The following is a 15,827-nucleotide window of genomic DNA, read 5'->3' on the forward strand; positions in this document are numbered from 1 at the left end:
CCCAAGAGTTGAAGAATACGAATTAATGAAATTTGAGCATACACTAGGCCATTAGCAAGTTTCAGCAAATAAGAAAAATAGGAATTAGGTTGTCGGCTGGCAGCCCAGCTGAGCTGTCCCACTGAGGGTTCCTGAGGGGACTGCAATAGAGGTGTGTGTGTGGCGGGGGGGGGGGGGGGGAGGGGGGTGTGCCTGGTGACAGCACAGCAAGAATGCACATCTGGGTAATGGACACTAGGCAGTCTAGCCTTGGACATCAAATACTCCTTGTAAGGCTGACCTTGACCTCATTCTACAAATTTTGATTAAATGGTGTTTCTCGTCTTCCTACATCATTTCTTGGCAATATCTGTGAGGAATTAGGTATCTAAGGACAGCAAGAAAGGAATGGCCTTTTATTTTTTCCAGCAAAGCACAACCAATTAAAGCCTGGAAAATAAGGACCTACGTAAGGTCTGGATTTTGGAAGTGTCTCTGTAGAGGATGTAGGGATGTGCCTTTCTGTGATAATTACAGAGGATGAATTTGTAGGATGTGAGGCATGAAGACTTCATTCTACTCTTCTTCCCCAAGAGGAAGAGATTGGCTTCTGCCTGAGATTGCCAGCCAGATTTGTTCCCAAATGAATCCTACCTGGGCCAAGCTGTCTCTCAGTAAATACACTGAAAGGAGATTAAGGATTAGCAGATATTACTAAAAGAACATGAAGAATCTCACATCACCATCTCTGACCCGTCCATCCAGTAATTTCCTGTATCTTTCTCTACTTTCAAGGCCAAAGAAAGCTGATGAAGGCAATAATGGTTAAGGGTCTTACTTCTGGTTATCGTGAATGAATCAAGGACAATGTTAAGATGCAGGACAGTACTTAAAGAAAAGCCCACCTGTTCTCAGTCCAAGCAGAATTAGTGTAGTAGTTAGCCTTCTTGGGTTTGCTCAAGAGAAAACTTGGTAGTCATCCAGAAAATCAATAAACATTCTCTATGGTCGTGCTATTAACTCATCACTCATCAATAAATGTTGTATATGGTCATGCTATTAACTCATGTGAGTAATGCTTCTCATGTGGTAATAGAGCAACTTAATCTTATAGTGAGTATTATATAGGAAAATACAATGTAGAGCATATTACATATTGATACTGTTGCCTGCTTCTTTATGACCTGTCTTCCCCTCTATGCTAGTAGCCCCATGAGGATAGAAACTTGTGCTCTGGTGCTTACTGCCAGACTTAGCACATTGCTAAGCATATAGGAATGAATGAAAGATTCCAAAATAGGAGCATAAAAGTTTTGTTCACTGATGTCAATGTATTTAAGGTAGAAATTAAAAGCAAACAAAAAACAGGAAGAAACCGACAACAAAAATCATAAATCATCTCGCTGGAATTTTAGGGATATTTCAAAATCAGTGAAGAAGACACTTTAATGAATATTATAAAACAGAGTTGCACAATAGATACTACATATCAACGCATGTGGGTTGTAACTAAAATGATAGAGTGATATTTATAGTCTTAAATGTTCCAACTAGGAAACAAGAAAGGCTAAAAAATTAATGAGTTCGGCATTCAACTTAAGAAGATGGAAACGGGAAAAACAAAATAAAGCCAAAGAAAAGAAGGGAAAAAATAAGCATATGACTTAATAAAATATGAAATAAAAGGGATACAGAGCCAAGGTTGATGTTTTGAGAAGACTAATAAAATTAACCAACTGGAAGTATTGATCAAAAGAAAACAGAAGAGATACAGACAAATACCATTATGAATGGACATAATTTCAGTTAAAGCAGAGATTTATGTGGTTTAGAAAGTATTTGGGCAACTTTACTACTACATATGAAATAGGTATTTATTTATGTAAATGCTGTATATATATGAAGAGTTGGGTTCTGGTGAGAGTTCTTTCTGGTTTGCAGATGGCTGTCTTCTCACTGTGTCCTCACGTGGCAGAGAGAGAGAGAATCTTTCTTGTGTCTCTTTTCATAAGGGCGCTAATCCCATTCATGATAACTGGCCTAATTTGTGGCCTACTTACCTCCCAAAGGCCCCACCTCCAAATGTCATTATATTGGGGTTTAGAGCTTCTACATAGGAATTTTGTAGAGACCTAGATATTCAGTCTATAGCACACCACATCCAGAAGATTCACTTCAAGGACTTATAATTCTAATCATATGTGAATTCTTTCAGAAAGGAGTAAGAGATAATTTCCATCTTGTTCTGTGAGGCTAGTATGAACTTGATTCTCTAAAGGAAGCTCCTTGGGAAGGCAAATGAATGTCCCATCTAGCCATCCAGCTCGTAAATTTAGTATAAAACTCAAAAGTAAAATATTAGCAAACTGGATACAAATTATAACAAGACATCATAACAAAACTGGATATATCTCAGGAACTCAAGCATAGTTTTAACATTAAAAAAATCTATTGAAGGGGCGCCTGGGTGGCTCAGTCGGTTAAGCATTGGACTCTGGCTCAGGTCACCATCTCTCGGTTTCTGAGCGCGAGCCCCGCTTCAGGCTCTGTGCTGCCAGCTTGGATCCTGGTGCTTTGGATTCTGTGTCTCCCTCTCTCTCTGCCCCTCCCCCCCCTCAAAAACAAGTAAACATTAAAAAATTAAAAAAAAAAAAACTTCTGTTAAACCAAATCACCATTTTAATATATTAACAAAGAAAAACAACGATATAAACACCTCCGTAGATGCAGAGAATTTTTTGATATGTTTCTACATTCATCTATGATAAAATCTTAGCCACTAGGAATAGAAATAAATTGTATTAACCCAATGGAAGATAGGTAACAAAAATTTGGAGCAAACACCACGCATAATGATGAAACAGTAGAAGTATGCTTTTAAAAGTCAGCGAGGGGCGCCTGGGTGGCTCAGTCGGTTAAGCATCCGACTTCAGCTCAGGTCACTATCTCGCGGTCCGTGAGTTCGAGCCCCGCGTCGGGCTCTGGGCTGATGGCTCGGAGCCTGGAGCCTGCTTCCGATTCTGTGTCTCCCTCTCTCTCTGCCCCTCCCCCGTTCATGTGCTGTCTCTCTCTGTCCCCAAAATAAATAAACATTAAAAAAAAAAATTAAAAAAAAAAAGTCAGTGAAATAAGCGCTTCTGTGTTTTACTGGAGGTTCTAACCCAATGCAGGAAGATATAAATAAAATGGAAAGATTGAGACATAACCAACAAAACCTATTTTCCTATGTGATAGGATTATATAGAAATCCAGAGTGTAACAATAAATTATTAAAATTAAGTGAAGAGTTTAGTATGATCGCTGATACATGATTAGTAATATGAGAAGTAAGTGTGTTTTTAATTATCAAAACCACAGTTGATAAATAAAAATACAAATACCATTTTTAAAAAACATGTGAACATATATATTCTACATGATAGAAATAAAAATATAAGTCTAGGACTAAGTCTAACAAAAACGTGTAAGAGCTTTGTTGAGGAACTTAGATGAATTCATAGAAAGACGTTAAAATATGTAAATTAATAGGCTCATTCTCTTTCTTCTGGGCACAGAGCTAGACAAGGCACCCCATCCTTCCTTGTGGCCAGGTGTGGCCCTGGGGCACAGTTCTGGCTAATGAAGTGTGAGCTGACATGCTGTGTACCATTACCAGACTTAGGCTGATAGTGATCCCTGCACACGATCTTGATGCAGTCTTTCTGCCTTGCGGCCAACAAATGCCAAGATTTGAAGTTGGCAGAGCCATAACATGGAAAGAGCCCGTGTCCCTGTCCCAGTGCTTGGAGGTCCCCCTACTGCTCAAGAAAACTCATTATGAAAAGAGAAATAAATTAATGTCAAGCTTTAAGCTCTTATACTTTCTTAGATATGTTTGTTACGGTAGCTAGAGCATTAATTACTGTAACTCAGAAAGAGGTACTAGGTTTAAAAATAACAAGACTCAACATCACAAAGATATGAATAGCCTCCGGAATGATCTACAGATTAGATACACTTCCAGTGGACTTCCAGAGAACCTTTCCTTGAAGTTTGGAAAACTGATGCTAAAGTTTATCTAGAATAACCAAGGGCCGAGAATAGGCAAGACATTTCTGAAGACAAATAAGAACAGGGTGGGAGGAAACTCTCTCAGATTATCAGAACTAATTATAATGCTGTAGTTCAGACTAATTACTAATGTGGGGGGAATGCGAATTGAAACCACAGTGATTCGATGCTTAAAAATGGCAAAAATAAAAGTCGATACCGCTAAAGGATGGCAAGGGTGCTGAGCAACAGGAATGCTACACATGCTGCTGGTGAAGGGAGTGCTAATACAGTAGGATCCCTCATGAAAGTAATTTGACCATATGTCGTAAAATTGAAGACACCGCGTCTTTGGCCTTGTACTTCTCCCATTTTTCATCTACATCTGCTAGGTAACATGGAAGATGATGCTAATAGATGCACTTCTATGATAGCCCACAATAAGGTTTAAGACAAATGCCTGTCAGCAGCGTAACAGACCAAAAAACCGTTGCATGTCAATTCAGTGGTGTATGATACAGCAGTGAAAATAAACGCACGCCAATACCAATCGAATTCACAAGTATAATTTTAAGTGAAAATCGCATTTTGTGCAAACTAAATATAGGGTTTTTCTAAAATTTCTAAAAACGAGAATTTATTTTCCTTAAGGATTCTATGCGGTATAATTAGAAATGAATACGAGTACCTGACCAACACAAAAGTCAGGATAGTGGTGGCCTCTTGGTAACACGCAGGAGGACACCAAGCGAGGAGCACACAGGGCTTCTGCACTGGTTCTACTTTGTTAACCTGGTGGTGGGTACAAGGGTGCTTTTATGCCCACGCTTTATAACCTGCACGCATGTCACATTATTTTATATGTATTTTTTCCTAACTTGAAAAATAAAAAGAATCATCAGGTTCAGCTATATTCCTTTTCCCAGACCATTATCAGCTGGATTTATTAAGTAACAGCTCAGCTTTTCCCACCAATGTGCTTAAAATATGCTGCTTCCTTGCCCTTAAAAGTTGTCTGCTTCCTCATCAATTTATGTAAAATGGGAAGGCTCCCTTTGAAACCTGGTTCACGTCTCACCTCAAGTATCCATGACCTTCCAGTACTTTAATTTTTTCATCTTCAACATTGGGGTGATAGTCCCCAGCTCACAAAGCTGTTGCAAAGATCGTACATACACATTTACATATCTTACTGAAACCAGTGTTAACAGTTATCTCTCCATGCAGCTTTCTTCACCAAACAGGTGTTGAACATATGCTGTGTTATAAATGCTGTAGGGGCTACAAAATGAATAGGACATAATGCTTCTCTTCAAGGAGCTAGATGTACTCACACACAACTAGATGATGCTGCATGAGGGATGTAACTGTGGAGTATAAACAATGTTAAAGAACTTCATAGGAGAAGAGAATTAGTTCCGTAAATGCAAGAAAAGCTTCAAAGAGGTGGTGGCATATAAGATGAGCCTCAAAAGATTTTTTTTCAGTTTGTGCTCGTGCACGCAGAGCTCCTCTTGACCTTGCCCACTTACTAGTAAATGCTCTAAGTATTTCAGGTGAGTCACAACACCCCCATAAAAATGGGCTGTTGCCGTGAAAGACTCATCCATTCCATACCCTAGCCTCCCTCACTCCCTGTTCCATACAGTGGAAGCCATCCACGGTTGCCTGTTTTAGTGGATGGACGTTAGTATCGCAAGGACGTGAAATCATCTTTGGTTATTGCAGACAGGATAAACAGATTCCATTTTACCCTTGTCTAGACTTGGGCAAAGTAAGTGACCTGAAAATTCCACATAAATATTTTTTTGGAATGTTATGTCCCCATGAATCATTTGGCTTAATTAGACTGGTCATTTTGTATCCACTTTTTATGTGACCAAGAGAACCAATATCTGACAAATTTACTGACCCGGAGAGAAACTTCTGGGAAAGAAGCTAATACTTACTGGACACAGGTCCAGCAAGCCACAATGCTAATTTTCTACTTCTGAATGATGCAATCACCGCTACAGGTTTAGAAGCATCTTAAAACCTTCTAGTTCATTAAAATCTTTGGAGACTTAATGCTTTTGAATTCCTAGCATAATGTAAGCTGTTTTTAATAATAGAAATTTAATAGAGACAAGGGAAAGCCTGTGTGTAGCTTCTCTGGATATTCTTCTTGAAAGCCCAGTTTTGTTAGAATTTCTTTTCTGAACAGTGGGGGTCTGTTTTCTTGCCTTCTAGAATGATCGTTTTAAGACATTAGGACATGCATCACCCTTCTTTATCCTCCAGCAGTCTCTTAGACAAAACACAAATCTGAAGCTCTTTCTGGGGCTTGCCAGACCAACACATAATCTGCCCTCATCCACTGTCTCTCTTTCCCTCATGCAGGGACCCAGCCACACTGGCCGTCTTGCTGATCCTTGAACTTACTATGCATGTTCCCAAATGCTGGGGCCTTTACCCTCCTCTTTCTCTGTCAGAATTAGTCTTGCTTAGATTTTTATAGAGCTCTTTTTCTTATTTCACACAGATTCCTGCTGAAATCTGCTCAAATGCTACATCTTCAAAGAGCCTTTTTGTAGTCATCCTATTTAAAGTAAAATTCCTATTGATCTCCATACCTAACTCTGCCAGATGTTTCTTCACAGGATATGCCACTATCTGGCATTATTATATGTGATCTTCTATTTTTATGCGTATTCTCTTCTTTCTCTTGAATGTAATCTCTGGGAGAAATGGGGCTTTGTATCCTGGTGTTTGGTACATATTGGTATTCAGTAGATACTCATTGACTGAATGAAGGAAGAAGCTTACATTTCTGTTGCCCAGAAGAGATAGTGTTAAAAGAAGACTGAGGCTTCATGGTGGAACCCAGAGTGGTACGAGACAGAGGTGGTATGAATGTCTATAGAGAATACACAGAACTTGACGTCAGAAGATCTGGGGCCTTCTTTATTAGGCACGTGACTTTGGATGGGTCTGAGTGTGGATTTCCTCTGACCAAATGGATTAAAATAAAGTTGATGGGATCAAAGGAGAGAAGTGGTAAGTTTTCATAAATCTTAAAATCTTAATACAATTATTGCCATCTCTGTGGGCCAATATTCAAATATTACAAAAGCAAACCCAGCTGTTCGAATTAAAATTCCCCACTTTCAGGGCTGGAAAACTCTACTAAACATCTAATGACCTTCCAGTCATTTTGAAATGGAAAACTTAAATACAATGAAACAAAAAAAATGAGTTGAAAGGCTATTACGAAACAACAAAATGTAATATTTCCATATGTGCATGCACACAAATGCAATTATAAGCATTGCTTTCTTGTCTCTTAAATTTCAGTCTTTATAAAATTAGCTAGGATTTTCATATCAGTTCTTTCTCTGAGGAATAAGTAGATAAGCTAATCTCAGCTGGTTACAGATTTTAATTTCATAATATACTCAGTCATCCCTTAGATATCATCTTTATGAGTCATTTTGTATAGATAAAACAGTAAAAGCCAGCTTCAAATTAGGCTGTTTAAATTCCCTTTTTCTAATAAGGAAATCCTTGCTGTTGTATGATAAGTACTAAAAAGCATTAGTAAAAAGCTAAATTCCTAAGAGATTTAGGGTAAAACAAAGACTTTAAGTATTAATAGTCAAATAAATAAACGAGGGCTGGATTTTCTAGTTCACTGACATACTCTTTTAGGTGAGGGCCTCTTTTGATATATTAGCCTTATTTTCTTTTGGCCGATATTATTGCCATGTTATTGGGATAGTCCATGTATAATGAAACTATTAACATGTGCGTGTTGAGGCCCAGGTATAATTTGTGTCTCTGTTTACTTCAGAGAGGTGGAGGGTGGTTTTATTAAAATAATATCTGTATGTATTAGAGATGAAAAGTACATGCTAAATAGCCCCTGTGGACAGAAACCAACTGTTTGTTTTGCAGGGCAGGATGTCAGTCATATACACTGCCTCCATTCAGTGAGAGAGCCTTCTGTTGCTCCGGCCTTCTTTCCTGTCTCTATTCTGTGCACAGAGTTAGTTCGTTGAATAGAGTCTCAGAGAAGTGGAGGGCCCTATTCTGAAAGGATGGATGAGGGTAGCACTAATTCATTACCCTAGGAGAGTTCCTGATGCTTAGTCAGGGCCAGGCTCAGATATTATCTCCTAATGACATCTTCCCTAGTGGTCTTCTCCCTTATGTTCCAGAAGTCTGTGTTTCTGTCCCTCTGTACAATTGTCTACTGTGTCATGTAGCACATAAAATAATATTAATCACATATGTATAAGTATTCCCAGTACTCTGAGTTTCTCCTAGTCAGCTCTGTATCTGTAAGCCTAGCACAGAGCCTGGCCGATAGTGGGCGCTGACTGTGTCTTTCCAGAACAAATAATTTCGCGCAGGTGCTATTCACCACTGACCTCCCTGAGAAGGACTGAAAGTGTACACAGTCTGGCCAAAGTTGAGATGAGATTATCCCAGCTTTTTCTTTGGAATGCCAAAATGTAAAGGGTGTGGACATTGTTCATAATGGTTTTTAAAGATTGATCAGAATTTTAAGACCCCCTTTCTTTTTTTCAATAATGTTCCCTTTCCCAAACTCTGAATTCTGTTAGTATTTTTCTTTTTATGATGGAGCTTGAAGTGCACCAGGACCGATCTCTTCCCCTTTCTTTTCTCTTCCTGATGAATATACCACCACTGATTGGAAAATTATTTGTCTGCTTGCTCTGAGCTTCACATTTGTTGTAATCGTCTACTCTTGCTAGCCATTCCTCTTATCCTCTAGGGGTCTTGGGCATAGAGGGTGTGTGCATGGAACTTTCTCCAGTGTAACTAGATTCATACCTGGACCTACAAAAGAATACATGAGAGTGTCAGTGGTGTGTGTGTGTGTGTGTGTGTGTGTGTGTGTGTGTGAAGGGGAGGATGGAGGTATAGACAGAAGATAGGAAAAGTCAGAGGGAGACTTAAAGAACATGAGTTTTATGGTCTCTGAAAATGTCTTCGACATTCTTTCCCAGGTTGACTTTGGATTTGCTAAGAAAATAGGATCTGGACAGAAAACGTGGACGTTCTGTGGAACTCCAGAGTATGTAGCTCCTGAAGTCATTCTCAACAAAGGACATGACTTCAGTGTGGATTTTTGGTCCCTGGGAATTCTAGTGTATGAGCTCCTCACTGGCAAGTAAGTACATTCAAGTTCACAGAAGTGCCCAAATAGTTTACTAATGATAAAAATATATAATTTAAGAGTTTAACATTTTATAAATGTTTTTGATTCGATGTGATGACTCTCCCCGTATGTATGTTTTACATGTAGCATGCTTGCTGGTTTGTAACGTGGAGAACACATTCAGGAAGGTACGAGAAAAGGAATACAGAATTTCTATGTTCTACCTAAAATGGCAAGGCCTCTTTTCATGGATAACATACTAAGGGTGTGAAGGTTTTGGTAATCCTGTTTTAAGAATAAGAAAAGGAATTTCAGTTGCGGGCTGTTATTATTTCCTCTTGTATATATTTTTTGCAGTTGAGAAAATAGTAATCATATTTCAATTAAATCTGTTAAAGAATGAAACTGCCTTTAGCCATGCTTTTCCATCTTCCCAATAAATCATTAACGAGAAAAGCTAAGAGAAAGGAAAATTACTGGATTTAAATTTTAATCTCCTTGTCATCTGCTTTCTAGAGGTGCTAATGAACAGACACCAGACACAGCAGGAAGTTTAGCAGTGAAAATTGAATTATCGTTCCTGGAGGGATTAAAGGGCTATGTTAATGAATCCAAGATCCCAAATATTCAACACACATGCACACGTACACATACGTGCGCATGCATTTGTACCCACACGTGCACACACACATATATAGGCTTTATGTAATATTACTTCACGTTGTGAAACACTTTGCAAGTTTACAAAGCACTTACATGTGTGTTATCTAGTTTTGCTTTCATAAATCTATGTGGAAGTTAAAGAAAGAATTTTTATTATTTTATAATTTAAATTTTTGTTATGATTATCTTATGATTTAAATTTTATGGATTAGAAAGCCAGGACTGATGGCTGCCTGCTTAATATCAGGGATTTGATCCCAGATCTTCTAACCCTAAATGTGACACACTTTCCATTACATGCCCATGCCTTATACATATGTGTTTCTATTTTTTTAATGTCTATTTGTTTTTGAGAGAGAGAGAGAGCATGTGCATGGGGTAGGGGGAGGGGCAGAGAGAGAAGGGGAGGGGACAGAGGATCTGAAGTGGGCTCTGTGCTGACAGCAGCCAGTCTGATTCAGGGCTGGAACTCATGAACTGAATGGTGAGATCCTGACCTGAGCCGAAGTTGGACATTTAATGGACTGAGCACCCAGGTGCCTCCATATGTGTTTTTAATGTAATGCATGGACATACACACAGGATTCAGTTCAGTTTTCTGCCTCTGTTTCAAACTGTTTCGATCATCCCTATAAACTTTTATAAACAAATGTTGTCAGTCTTATATTCAGGGAGGATTTGCATATGGAGTGACATAGGAAATACTGGAATGAGTCTGTTGACGGGGATTCACGTCTCTACACATACTTAACGAGTTTCATATGGGACGTCTGGGTGGCTCAGTCAGTTGAGTGCCAGACTTCGGCTCAGGTCATGATCTCATGGGTTGTGGGTTCAAGCCCCATGTCGGGCTCTGTGCTGACAGCTCAGAGCCTGGAGCCTGTTTTAGATTCTGTGTCTCCCTCTCTGTCTGCCCCTTCTCGGCTCACACTCTCTCTCAAAAATAAATAAACGTTATGTTTATTTATTTTTGAGACAGGGAGAGACAGAGCATGAATGGGGGAGAGTCAGAGAGAGAGGGAGACACAGAATCTGAAACAGGCTCCAGGCTCTGAACTGTCAGCACAGAGCCCTACGCGGGACTCGAACTCACGGACCGCAAGATCATTACCTGAGCTGAAGTCAGACGCTCAACCGACTGAGCCACCCAGGCGTATCCCCCCCAAAAAATTTTTTTTTAATTTTTTTTAACATTTATTTATTTTTGAGACAGAGAGAGACAGAGCATGAACACGGGAGGGGCAGAGAGATAGGGAGACACAGAATCTGAAACAGGCTCCAGGCTCTGAGTGGTCAGCGCAGAGCCTGACGAGGGGCTCGAACTCACGGACCGTGAGATCATGACCTGAGCTGAAGTCGGACGCTTAACCGACCAAGCCACCCAGGCGCCCCCAAAAAAATTTTTTTAAGAAGAGTTTCATAGGGGCACCTGTGAATATACCACAGGTATTGTGGATTTGAGCCCTGAATCGGGCTCTGTACTGACCGCTCAGAGCCTGGACCCTGCTTCGGGTTCTGTGTCTCCTTCTCTCTCTGCCCCTCCTCCGCTTTCTCTTTCTCTCTTTCTCTCTCAAAAATAAACAAACATTAAAAAACAAGTTTCATAAAATCTTGAACTTTCACACTAAAGATTCCAATGTTAGATTACCTGTGGGCTATAGTCACCTCAGTGTCCACATACATTAAGCGCACAGATACAGAAGATTATATTATCTGTATTCATTTTCCAATATTCATTGCTTAAGATTTTGAAGAAAAGAAGAGAAAATTGTCCAGACTGTCATTCAGAGAGAAAGTTTCTTAAAGTCTTGGGACACAAGGAGTTCTGTCTCAAGAATTTGTTCCTCATCCCTCGGAAATTTGCCAGCTGCATTTCTAAGAGACACACGTGGTTCTTGTAGGTAACTAGAGAATATACATCTCAGTCTTTATCAGCTGGAATAAACGGCTGCAAGGAGTAGGGAAATCAAGGGAGCGAATAAGGAAGAGGGGAACCTCAATAATGTGGATTTGCTAAAGTGGCTTTGAGCTGTCAAAAAGAAGTTGAGAAATTATTTTTGTAAAGTTTTCAGGGTAGGGCAAGAGAAATGTTCATTTTAAGTGACCCGGACCCTAGAGTCAGAAGGTAAATGAAAATGAGAAAAGAACTGAAACAAACCAAAACACAACAGACACAACATAGCTGTAAATACGTAAGTATTGAAAACACAGCGATACCTTTTGTTTCATCCCTCATTTTCTTTATAAGCAAAACACAGACTTCTGTTGCACACTTGGTGCAGCAACCTAACTTCAGGTTTATTACTAAGAGTGGGAACTCTCAGCAGCAAAAGTTCTCAAGCATGGCCAAGATATTGGCAGGGTAGTTCATGAAAGTCATCTTTGCTTTTCTGTTATCCAAATTCAATGGCCAATTCTCAATGCTTTCTTACTCACCTCAGGAACACTTTCCTTGAAATATTCTCTTCACGTGGCTTCTGGGACCTCCCTTTCTCTCATTTCTTTTCTCACGCTGGTGGCTCTACCTCAGTCTTCATTGCTGGACCCTTCTCATCCTCCAGCCCTCTCAGCATCAGGCCGCTTCAGTCCTTGATCCCTTTTCTGTCTACTCACTCCTCAGTTGGTATCATCAAGCCGGAAATATCATCTGATGATGCCCCAGAATCATACCTCCAGCTCTGACCTGTTTCCTGAGTGCCAGACTCCTAAATTCAGCTGCCTGCTTAGCCTATTTGGACATCTACAACATAACTCTATTTGGATATTTCATAACCTGCTCTGTACCCCTGCACCCCCACCTCTGGCCCCCACTCCAGCTTTTCTCCTCTTGGTGAACGCTAGCTCCATTCCATAGGTCGAAACACTAGCATCATTCTTGAATCCTTTTTTTTCTCCCACACACCACACTCACCCCATTAGCAATTCCTGTTGGCTTTACCATCTAAATAGATCCAGAATCCAACCACATCTCACCACCTTCACTTCTACAATCCTTAGTTCAGGCTACTGGGCCTTACTTCCCCTACCACCAGCGCTGTCACGGGTCATTTTTGACACTTTTTTTTTTTAAAGCTTACTCTGACTGCTGTAAACTCCATCATCTGACTCAGAACGTATCCCTAGGCCCTTACCATCATCCACTAGCTTCACATGATACGGCCCCCATCTCTTCTACTCCCCACCTCCTTGCTTACTCATTCTGCCAGCAACCCTACCCTCACTGTTCCCAGAACATCCCAGGTCCTGCCTAACTCACGGCCTTTGTACCTGTTATCCTGCAGTCTTTTGCCTGCAGATAACAAGTGTGGCTCATTCCTCCCTCTCTCCACTGATACTGCCGCTCAGTTGTCAACTTATGAAAGAGGCTTTTCCTATCCACTGGGCCTAAGAAAATCACACCTCTCTCTGTCACTCTGTCTCCTCCTTTAGTTTTCTTTTTAGTGGTTATCATCACCACCTGACAAATTATCTCTTGTGTATGTGTGTAATTTGTTAAGTGATGTGAAACTAATGAAACTATTTTCCTGCATATATACATAAACTTTTTATTCAATGTCAAAGGAGAAAGAATGGGGGAGGGTGGAAGGGAGGAAAAGAAAAGAAACTCAGGTGTAAATGGATCTGAGAAGTTGGTCCTAGTGTCATGTTTTGGCTTTTCTTCAGCCCTCCCTTTTCCGGGATTGACCAAATGATGACCTACAATTTGATTCTCAAAGGAATTGAAAAAATGGATTTTCCCAGAAAGATAACAAGAAGGCCTGAGGATTTGATTCGCAGGCTTTGCAGGTGAGAATGAAAATTAAAAGCCCTAGTTCCTGGGGAATGTGTGAAGTGTTCTCATTTCTGTTTCCATGCATTTTAAAATTAGGTATAGGTTTACTTTTTGTACTTTTCTATGTAGCTAAATCATATTTAAAGAAAGTCATTTTCTGTTTTGTACTGGGAATTTGAGTTTACTTCATGTTTCAGAATCATAGTACCTACTTCCAGTTTAAAAGAGATCCACATTTTTCAGCTCATCTTTGAGAATCGCCTTTATCTGTTAGAGGGCAAAATGAACCTAAGTTTCATAAAGGATTATCAACTTACCACCTTGTTATTTTGAGAGAAAATCAGTGGTGATGATGAAATGTTCCTAAAAGCCCTCTCAGCCTTCATTTTAAAAAACAGTACTTCTCTAGCCTTATTTTAAATTATTCTAAATTTCTGTTTACCCTTAAAAATAATTTATTGGAGAACAGAAGACTTCTAGACTTTGTGTTTTAACTTTATTTTGTCACTGTTTTCTTTTTTTTTCATATTTGAACTTTTTTTTTTAAATCATTACCATTGAGTAAATTTAGGATGTGAAACCTAACCGTGGGCTGCCGACAAATTTCTGCATGTTTCTAAGATTCCAGCTCAGATGTAAATGATTCTCGAAAGCTTTCTCTGGTTTCTTAGCAAAGTTGGTAAGATAGCATCCTCCTGTTCTTTTAAGCATTTATTCATAGCTCATTTAAAGCACTGGGGTATGTACTTCTATATACATACACACATGCCAGAAAGGGGCGTGTGGTTTTCATCTCCCTTTACTCAGCTGCCTGGTCTGTGGATATTGTTGAATAATGAATGAACAAATATATATATATATTTGTTAAATATATATATTTATATATATATATTTGTTAAATATATATATTTATATATTTATATATATATTTATATATATTTATAAATATATATATATTTATATAATGTTAAATTTTAATTTAAAATTCACTGAGGCATAATTACTATAAATTGCCTTTTCAAAAAACATTTTTTTTTTTTTTTAGGCAAAATCCAACGGAGAGACTTGGAAATCTGAAGAATGGAATCAATGACATTAAGAGACACAGGTACATAGCTAATTCTCTGCCAGAAAAAAAAAAAAAAGAAATTTATAGAAAAAAAATGAAGCTTCTCTCAGTAGGTCACAAGGGTCCCTTTATGGATGCTCAGTTTTTCCTTTTTGGTGGTTTTCTTTTTAATTTGTGTTTTACTAGGTGCAGTTACAATAATCAGTCTCATTTCTTTGCTGTTGGAAATTCACATCAAGAATGGATGAAGCTCTAAAACAAGTGACAAAATCACGTCTTTAAGTTATAGTGACTTAGCTTTTTATACACTGCTATTCTTATTTTTTTTTAATATCAACTTGGATTCTATAGACGAATTAATTTTTAATTTTGACCTTTGATTTATGCGTAAAGTACAATATAGTCTCTGTTGTCAATATTAGAGAGAAATCAACTGTTAAATAGTGTTCTTTTTTAGTTTTAGTAATAATATGTATTTATTTTAAATATAATTTTCCTCTGACTAGCTCTCCAAATTTTGAAGCCTAGTGTTGTATTTCACTTTTGGGGTAAAGTACATTGATTTCCACAAAACCTCAAACAGTGTTTTAGCCTTATACAATAATCTAATATGCATCTCTTTGGCTCTGTGGATTTCTAAAGCTGGTCTTTAGAAGCATTGGTGACTTGCATGAGTTATCCTCTTTGATGTGGTTGCATATGAGGAGTTAAAGCCTTTCAGATTTTTTTTTTTTTTTTAGAGAGAGAACGCAAGCAGGGGAGAGGGCAGAGGGAGACAGAGAGAGAGAGAAAGAGAGAGAGAAAGAGAAAGAGAGAGAGAGAGAGAGAGAGAGAGAGAGAGAGATTGAGAATCTTAAGCAGTCTCTGTGCTTAGCGTGGAGCCCCATTTGGGGCTCAATTCCATGACCCTGGGATCATAACCTGAACTGAAATCAAGAGTCAAACGCTCAACTGACTGAGCCACCCATGTGCCCCCAGATTTTTTTTTTTTAAATTGATGCCTAGCTAAATCCTGCAGTCCTCAAGATGTTTTAATTTTCCTCATGGTATACAGATATAAAATATCGCCTGTTGATAGTACTATTGATAAAAGAAAAACTAAATTTGAGAATTTCATCATTGAAAACATGTGAACCCGCTAAAGTGTTTTC

At 38.9% G+C, this 15,827-nt stretch overlaps 1 protein-coding gene across 5 annotated transcripts in view; it reads left to right on the forward strand.

The window, feature by feature from the left end:
• Positions 1-15,827, forward strand: part of PRKG2 (protein kinase cGMP-dependent 2) — a 105,069-nt gene that overhangs the window by 76,660 nt on the left and 12,582 nt on the right. For all 5 annotated transcript variants that reach the window (XM_023252999.2, XM_023252998.2, XM_023253000.2 and 2 more), the window contains 3 exons: positions 9,021-9,184; positions 13,499-13,621; positions 14,653-14,715. In XM_023252999.2, the coding sequence (XP_023108767.1) occupies positions 9,021-9,184; positions 13,499-13,621; positions 14,653-14,715 (350 nt within the window). The remainder of the gene's footprint in view (positions 1-9,020; positions 9,185-13,498; positions 13,622-14,652; positions 14,716-15,827) is intronic.

Source organism: Felis catus, chromosome B1 (assembly GCF_018350175.1).
Source record: "Felis catus isolate Fca126 chromosome B1, F.catus_Fca126_mat1.0, whole genome shotgun sequence".
Taxonomy (NCBI): Eukaryota; Metazoa; Chordata; class Mammalia; order Carnivora; family Felidae; genus Felis; species Felis catus.